General features: G+C 37.0%; 1 protein-coding gene across 1 annotated transcript; it reads right to left on the bottom strand.

Moving 5' to 3' along the window:
* Window positions 1–2,059: 2,059 nt before the first annotated feature.
* LOC100377742 (dual specificity tyrosine-phosphorylation-regulated kinase 2-like) lies at window positions 2,060–5,597 on the bottom strand. The gene has a single exon (XM_002739270.4). It carries the CDS (start codon window positions 5,442–5,444, stop codon window positions 3,663–3,665), a length of 1,782 nt encoding a protein of 593 aa, XP_002739316.2. The 5' UTR covers window positions 5,445–5,597; the 3' UTR covers window positions 2,060–3,662.
* Between the last annotated feature and the right edge of the window lie 3,353 nt (window positions 5,598–8,950).

Raw genomic sequence — 8,950 nt, 5'->3', positions numbered from 1 at the left:
GAAGAGATTTACATTCACAACAGGGATAAGAAAGTGATGGGTTTGTCAGGATAAATCAGCCATGAAAAAATAAGATACAAAATGTCAAGGTCATTCTTAAACCCTACGACTATATAATTTAAGTCTGAAACACATTCGCATAATTGAAAGTAAAATGAAAGGATTTAAATCAGGTCATTCTTGTTCAACTTGGATACCGGATTCATTCCAATCATGTGAATCACCATGTTGCCATGGCAACAGAGTACATGACATGAATAGTTCTCATTGTGACAGAAGCAATTTTTGTCTGTTCAAGTAAATAACGTTGAATATTCATCAAAGCAGTACCACCTGTGCATAGTGAGGTCAGCAGGTAATAGACGACACCCTGTGTACTCCACCCAGTCATCCATGATTCTAAAACATGACATCATCGGATGCACATTAACAGGCAATCATTCATCGTATATATCGTAAAACCAAAATGTTGTCTGCATGGTTTGAATCGATGTCATTTTGGATTCAGCAGTGGTCATGTTAATATTTTTTTTTGTTAGCACTAGCAAAATGATAATATTATGGTTGCAGACAAGTTACCTATAATTTTTGTGTACAATGGAATCAATATTGTGCCAAATCCAAGTTTGCCTTTACGTCACCTAACTGCTGCAGAAAATTCAAACTAAAGTGCATTTTTTTTCAGAACTCTTAAAAATGACCTGGGAGCTAAAAATAACTCTTCTGAACAGAGTAACAGACTGACAAAAGAAGCTGTGCTGTTAAAATTTCTTAACAAATTCTGTGGATTGAGAGGGTGCTAATTTGGTCTTCTGGGTCTTGATTTGGGCAAGTGATTGATGAGGCAAGTGATTACTTGCCATAAAGTCTGTTTTATATATTTTTTGTGAAGCCAAACATGGATAGATTTTGTAAATCCAAGCATCTACAATGCGATTAGAGTTATTTTAATACATGGTCACAGATGTTCGTCAAATTAGCTTCTTTATAGTTCTCTGCATACAAATACAAGTTTTCGTTTTTGTATAGTTGAATCAAAGCATCATGAAACCTTAGAAAATGATGAAATAAACAGACATCTCTGCTTCATGATATCATTTTGTATTCAATTTCAAACGGACACAAAATATATATATTTCAAAAGTCGGCCCAAAACAATTGTACCAAATGATTCTGCATGAACACATACATCTCTGGAATAAAATCTCAGACAAGGGACCCAAAATAAAAGACCCCATGCAAAGACAGTTCAAGTTTGAATAATCAGATCTTTGGCAAATAGGGGTTTTGGGCACAAAGGAAATGCATTATGGTTTATATAAATTAATTATGCAAAGTGAATAGACAACAACTGTGTGAAACAGGCTTGCTGAATTGTTAAACAGGCTAGTCTAAATAATTACTAGACCTCCCAACCCAAATTTGACAAGCTGTCATTTGACGAGATAACAGGGAACATCTGTGATTCAGTCTCACATGAAATTAAGTATCCACAAAAATCACATTAGTTGTGAATGTTTACATTTGCTGATCCAGAGAAACCATACAAATGCATTGACCTTGTTTTTAAAGTATTCAGTTCATTGCATTGCACTGCCTTAATAGGTCACTATTCAATCAACAGTCTTTTGTACATTCAATGGTCAAACCATTTACAGATCTCCCCAAAAAAATGACAATTTTCATTTGGTTTAAAACTGTCTCAAATATACCAGCAAATCACTGTTAAAACAATAATCGAGAGAATAGGTCTTTAAAGTTGTCAACTTGTATGCCAATGGCATCCACAAAACACATCACAAAACAGCAGGAGTGCCTGTGAACAAAGAGATCAATGAATGCAATCTGTAGCTGCATGGTTTAAGGCCACCCATGAATGCAGAGGAGAGGTCACCAACGAAATGTTGATTTTTATAAAAATACAATGTGGGAAATGACAGCTGATACCTACAGTACAGAGTGTGTTAATAGACATGTTGGTGTACAACAGCACAAGGTACTGAGTATTCCGGGAGTTATATAATTTAAAGAAGTGAAAAAAACAACAACAGACAACATGTATAGTTTCTTTAGGAATACTCATTTTAATCATTTACTGACCAAGCAGTATGGGTATCCCCCGCACATTAAATTGTAATTCAAAAAAAAAATCACTCGCTATAATAATTATCAACAGTGGTTTGGGAACAGTTTAATGAAAGCATCACAGTCTGGCAGAGTGCTGTATGTTTGCATGTATGCACCACAGCACAGTGAACTAATGACCGAGGTCACAATGCAAACATCAGCTCTGCATGCCAAAAAAGTGAATCAATTTTATACAGTACATTATATAAATGAACACCATTTAAGTCAACAGGGGGATTAAAAAACTGGCTATTTGTACAATTATTAAAAATATAGTTATAACACACATTGTCGCAAAAAAAGGACAAGCAGTTTGGTCTGTGTACAGAAAAAAAAACAAAAAAAACATTGGCACCAACAGACACTTGAAAATGGATGGAAAGGGTTTTAAGAGAACAGTACACGGCAAAGAGCGCGTCTTCTTTTTATTTAAATATGATGGAATCACTTCACATTGTGGGGAGAGGACTTGCTTCTACACGATCATCGTATATAAAGCACATATTTCAGAATGGACCTCACCAACAGTTATTATTATATTTGGTCAGAAACAGAATATAGAAAAATATTTTCTAAAACTAGTTCTAAAATGTGGTTACTTTATTTACAATTTACATCAAGTTTCTGTGAAAACAAGAGACATAAATATATTCACCCTGACACAGCAAATTATAAAGTTACCCAATAATGGGTTCTTTTAGCCCTATCGGTATGTAGTAATTTCAAATATTCACATTCAATGTGAAATACATTCATTCAGTATTGCCCAAGATATTCATTTCATGATGTGCGATCATAAATTAAATCCACAGATAAGTAGTATACAGGTAAAATTCAATGTGCTCTTGTCTCCAGGCAACATCTACTACATTAAAAGGGGCCTGAGTATTGTAACATTTCTACATACAAAATAAAACTCTTAAGCTTCTGCACTTTAAAATTAACAACGGACGGAGCTCACTTTTTTTTCACTTGTAAAAATAAAAACAAAACATTCATATCCCCCCTCCCCTACACACACTCTGAATGCAATAAACCATGCCAACAGTAATGAGGCCCAGAAAAAAAAGGCATGAACAGAATGACGTCAATTGGAATGTAATATATGCAAGACAGACGCAGGGAAATGACCACAACAGAAAAAAAATATTCAATGTACATTCCTCTGCAATTATATTTACAGTGTTTTCAAAAGCTGACAGTGTAGAACCAGACAACTCACACACGGCACACAATTTGTAGATAAAACTGTGTCATGTTTCAGTGTTCAAAAAAAAAATAATCTAAAATATCTTAAGGCATCTTAAAGTTTATATCGTTAATTTCTTTAAAAATTATATTAAAATCTGTTCAACGATACATCCTTCAAGGGTAAGAATAATCTTTTTTGTTAAAAAAATTCCACACACAAAGTGGATGATACAATTTGATTCATTCCCTGCAGGGGGTAAAATTATGTACACAACATTTCAGTCTATGTAATTTATAAGTACACTGGGTGTACACAGTTTTCAGTTCAAGGTAACATATCATCATTAACTGACTATCTTGGGCAGTACCGTGCGCTGTGTATAGCCATGTGCTGTTGGATGTCCATCTGGGGCTCCAGCAGGAGCTACTTGACGGGTTTTACCACTGGCTACGGCACCAGGGGGAAGCTTAGCAACAGCCCCTGAACTACTGTGGCGCCTGTGACGTGCTGACGCCGAACTTTCCTGGGTTGGTGGCTTAGGGAGTCGCCGACGTAACCAAGGATGTCGAAGTGCCTGGTTTGGTGTCATTCTCGTAGTAGGATCCCACTCTAGGCATTTACGAAGGAAATCAAGAAAGAGAGGGTCATCACATCCTTTTAACCCCTTGACCAGATCCTTGCTACCAGGTGAGCCACGCATCTTTCCTCTTCGTGACCTACCTCCGTTGAGGACGGTTGAACCATCTGGTAGCGTTGTAACTGTACAATAGCGAGGATAACCTTTTGAACTGAAGAAATTTTTACTCCGTTTTGCTTGATCCAACAGCTTCTGAGGTGGCGTTCCCATTAATTCAATGGTACATGCCAGCTGATCACCCTCATCTTCACCAGGAAGAAGAGGGTATCCAGTCAAAAGTTCTGCTAATATACAACCAAAGCTCCACATATCAATAGGCATTCCATAACGTGCCCCAAGTATAACTTCTGGAGCACGATAAAACCGACTCTGGATGTATGTATAAATACGCTGATGCTCATAGCAGCTTGATCCAAAATCAATCACCTTAATCCCGCTGCGACCCTGTTGCTTTAGGAGAATATTCTCTGGCTTTAGATCACAATGGATAATCCTATTTCTGTGGAGGGCATCTAGACATTGTAAAAGCGAATGTGCAAACTTCCTAACAAGTTGTAAGCTAAATCCTTGAAACTTGTTTTTCTTGATGAGTTCATACAAATTCATACTAAGTAGCTCGAACGTAATACACATATGATTTCGAAAATTGAAATTTTCCAGCATGTGTATAATATTCATGTTATTATCCTTGTCTTGTTTTCTAAGGTGGTCAAGAATCCTAATTTCTTCCTGCGCCTGCCGATGAAACCTTTTCTCGTTCCTAACCATTTTCAACGCAATATGCTGGTTAGTTTTGTGATCGTAGGCTTTCACAACCTGTCCAAAGCTACCTTTGCCGATCACTTTGAGTACTTCGTACCTGTAAGCTATGTGATCGTGGGGCACATGTAGGTATGATCCTTGATCGTCGTCGTAACCACAGTTATTGGGGCCACCTATAACACCCTGACGCTTCTTCGAGTTTGGTCCGACGAAGTAGATACTGGGATAGTTGAAAATCTCGTGGTGCTCGAATGACGTTAGCTTATGCATGTATTGCTTCATGGATTCTTCCGGAGACATGGTCGTAATTTTACCCTTTGCCGATCCCGATTTAGAGCCGAGACTAGCAGCACTATGCTGTCTTCTGACATCGGGCAATGGCGGTGGAGGCTGCGGTTGTACATGATGTATATGGTGATTATGATGCACATGGGAACCTTCGCCGTGGATTTGCTTATGGTGATCGTCATCATACAGTTGTTGTACTTGCACGCTTCCTAATGCCTCATGTTTAGTCGTAATATGGTGGTGACGATGATGCGTTTTTGCAGGTGCTATAGGTGGCAGTTCAACATGCGAGGCAGGATCGCCAACAGTCCTTGACGCGTCCGCTAGATGGTGTGCATAGGCGGCACCCGTACCCGTTGTTGTAACTAGTGAACGCGTCCGTGTTACTTGCTGTGGCTTCCTCGTCAGGGTATCAGCTTCTGTCGCCGCCATAATCATCCCCGAACACACTTAAATTGTTGCAGGAATAATAATCTGCCCAAACGATGAAGAAAATGGGAGATTTTACCTGGATATGTCCATCGAGACGGCGTGAATATTGTCCGGTGCGGCAAACAAGATGGCTACCTTGAAAATGTTGCTGTTTTTTTTCCCCCGTCAACTCGGATATTCAGGGACTGTTGCTATAACGACTCGATCGCTTCCCTGCATAAATAGCATTACGTCAGATAGCAACTGCTGATCACGTGATTTGTGTGACCAATGACACGTGCGCTTTTTGTTGTCATCGCGGCCTCCATGTTTACTGTCATTCTTATGCAAAGTTTAAAACCATGTGACAAGTTGCAACCAATCGTAACGGGATATCAAATTTTAGTTTTTTTCCCCAGCTCAGTTGATCACTCTATTTAGCTGTTCCACAACGCACGCACTCTGATCTACGTACGTCTAATTTTGCACTTTATATGTTTTATATAATATCATAAAAAGATTGTACTGCGTTGCAAAAATGTAGAGATAAAACTAAAAGCGGGACTTTAGAGTAATCAATACATTCATAAAATTACAGTTTGGTTGAAGTCGGCTCTCCAAGTGTAACAATATATGCCTCGTTTCTATGAGAAACATCACCACAATATTACCACTAGATGGCGCAGTGACCTTCAAGCGAAAATCACGCAACAAAGAACCACGGTATGTTCAATTCCATGATCAGACCATGGAGGTATAAACACCTCCATGACCAGACAAGAAATGTGCGGTATATTATAATTTCGTTTGTTTATTAGATTAATACATAGCTGGCCGGATTAGAGAGACAAAAATACACACATGACGACGTTAATGCGAGTGCACGCCCAGCTTCAATTATTTTAACTTTAAGGGGTGAACTTTTTTTTATGATGGGGAATAAATTTGTACATACTACTAGTACTTCCCAAATGATGTAATCTTTGAGCTCATTCAGTGCTTACGTAAGACTACACAATGCCCGTTTCACAACGATTTTTTTTTCAATTTCACGCTTTCAGTTATTCTTAATTGTAGAGGTGTAACCATTTAACACTTCTCTCAAAATAAGTGATTTTACATACAAGAATGAAAGTCCCCCATTTAGCTTAAAATGTACCTTTATCCCTTCTCTTTTTACCTCCATGCTTTATGGCAATTGAAAATCTCTGTTTACGAAAACGTAATTTTGAGCATGCTTTGTAGGGGGTGTTGTCACCACTGCCAAGCTGTGCCATTGCCCACGCAGGGGTAATTAATATCGAACACTAAGAGTCTATATCATGTGCTTTGTCTGTGATCAGTACAAGAATACATTTACAAAAGTTGAATGGATGCATACAAGATAGCTCTCCTTCAATTTTAAATTTTTTTACTAATAAAGGCAAGGTATTATCAGTGTATTGTTTGTAAGTTTGTTCATTGCAAATATTTGCATAACAATTACACATTAAAGTTGTACTTTACACAATACAAAGAGAACAATGTCTTTTAAACAATTCAGACATATAAACCAGGGGAAGCCATCAATACTGTGATGTTCACTGCAATGATTGTCAGCGAACTCAAAGACTATAGTCTTTGGCTAAATCAAACCAATGCACTTCATAATAACCAGGTAGCATACATGTATTTATTGTGCATGTTGGAAATGTAAAAATGTCGTGCCACAATGTAGACCCTGATGACAATTTCAGTATGTCCACAAAATGACTAAACTTTACAAAAGGCTTGCCATTTTGCATTGCAAAGTTGAATCAGCTTGACAACTGCTGGGAAGATCGGGATTCAGTAAAAAAAAATATGACTATTCTCGGAGCTAGGTCAGAATGTTCTATGTTGCTAAGATGTGTACCACTGTGCCATGTATTTCTATGGGTTCTGCGAGAGCTGCTGTGGAACGCCGATCAGAGTCAGTGAAAACAGTTGTAGTTGAGGAAACGACACAAACTCAACTTTGAAGTGATCCTGAGAAACCAAATTTATATATGTTGCACATGTAGTTTTCAGCCTTTGTTTTCACCGTGATGGTTTGCAAGGCGATGAAAATGCCTGGATGTCTGCCCCCGAGAATAGTTAAATTGAGGCATAAACAAGAATGTTGTGGGCATGATTTCCTTCCTATTTACACTTATTTTGTTTATAAAAAACAAATTTCATTTTACAAAATTAGATGATATAGAGGTGTTTTCGAGATCACTGGAACAATGTATAGCATTACAGCAAATCTTTGTGTGTACAGTGGAACGTCATATTAGATTAGAGGGCACACTAGTTACTATCATATTCTTTAAAATGGGACAACTTAGGGGAACCCCCCACCCCACCCCATGCAGCTATGCTAATAAGCTAATCAATCACATGTTATGTTGATATTTGACAAGTTGTTAATTTGAAAATACAAGTAGTCAGAATTACAGTAAGAGAATACCATTGATGTAGTTAGCCTGTAAAAGCGAAACAGATTAAAATCAAGCAGATAGCTGCAATGACGCTATTTAGTAAATGTAGCTACTAGTATTTTTATTGGCTACAGCAATTCACTGACGTAAGCAAACACTTCAGTATTGTACTAGATTAGTTAGACAGATATTTAAATAAAAGATTGTTTGCACATAGATAATCAAAGCTAGAGCAATGATGCCACATTGCAATGAGTTTGATGTACGTATGTTCATAATGCAAGATAAAATCAGAGAATACAGTGACAGGAAACCGCAGCAAACATCACAGGAAATAGATTGGTATTCCATGGGATAGGTGTGTGATTTTATTACCCTGGTATATGCAAATGTGCCCAGCCTACATAACACACTTTTTCAAGTAGTGTAAGTAACCCATTGTTGAAAACAATCTTGATTAAAATTGTTCACAACAGACTAATTTAGATTCTGTTGGTATACTTTAATGTAGACAAAAAATAATACTGTAAAATACCTTATTTTCGCTTGGAATTAATTTTCGCTGAAGGAATTGATGATTCAGTGAAAATAAAATCCAGCGAATATCCATTTTCTCCTATATTTTACATTCAACTTGTCAAAAATTAATGAAAATAAATTCCATCCTAAACACCCAAAAAGTCTTTCCAGCTAAAATAATGTATTTGACAGTTCCGTATTGTTTACTTGGATCCCAGTCCCTCTATAGAAAGACTGTGCTTGGATCAAGTCACAAAGAAAATGTGCTGCCAACCATTTTTTTGTAAACATTATGTATCAAATTCATTAAAAACATACTACAGTGTAGAGACTATGTACAGTAGTTTAATTTCTACTGTTGTATTTGTTTTGAAATTCATCAAAAATGTATTTAATAACTTCATGGATTTTGTATGAATTTTGGTTTGATTTATTCAAAGTAACCCTGAATATTCAAAATCAAATCGCATAAGACCATTACCGATACTATAAAAAAAATATTGCAGTTTGATGTCTGTTTCGTTAGTGCATTTTTTTCATGGCACTTGACATCAGAAAACTTGTTTTTTTTTT

The sequence above is a fragment of the Saccoglossus kowalevskii genome, chromosome 3 (assembly GCF_978046115.1).
Source record: "Saccoglossus kowalevskii chromosome 3, keSacKowa6.1, whole genome shotgun sequence".
Lineage (NCBI taxonomy): Eukaryota > Metazoa > Hemichordata > Enteropneusta > Harrimaniidae > Saccoglossus > Saccoglossus kowalevskii.
This window is presented reverse-complemented; position numbering and strand designations above follow the sequence as displayed.

Bases quoted from the DNA above. Each gene is read 5' to 3' on its own strand.
- LOC100377742 (XM_002739270.4), bottom strand. From the start codon at position 5,444: ATGATTATGGCGGCGACAGAAGCTGATACCCTGACGAGGAAGCCACAG.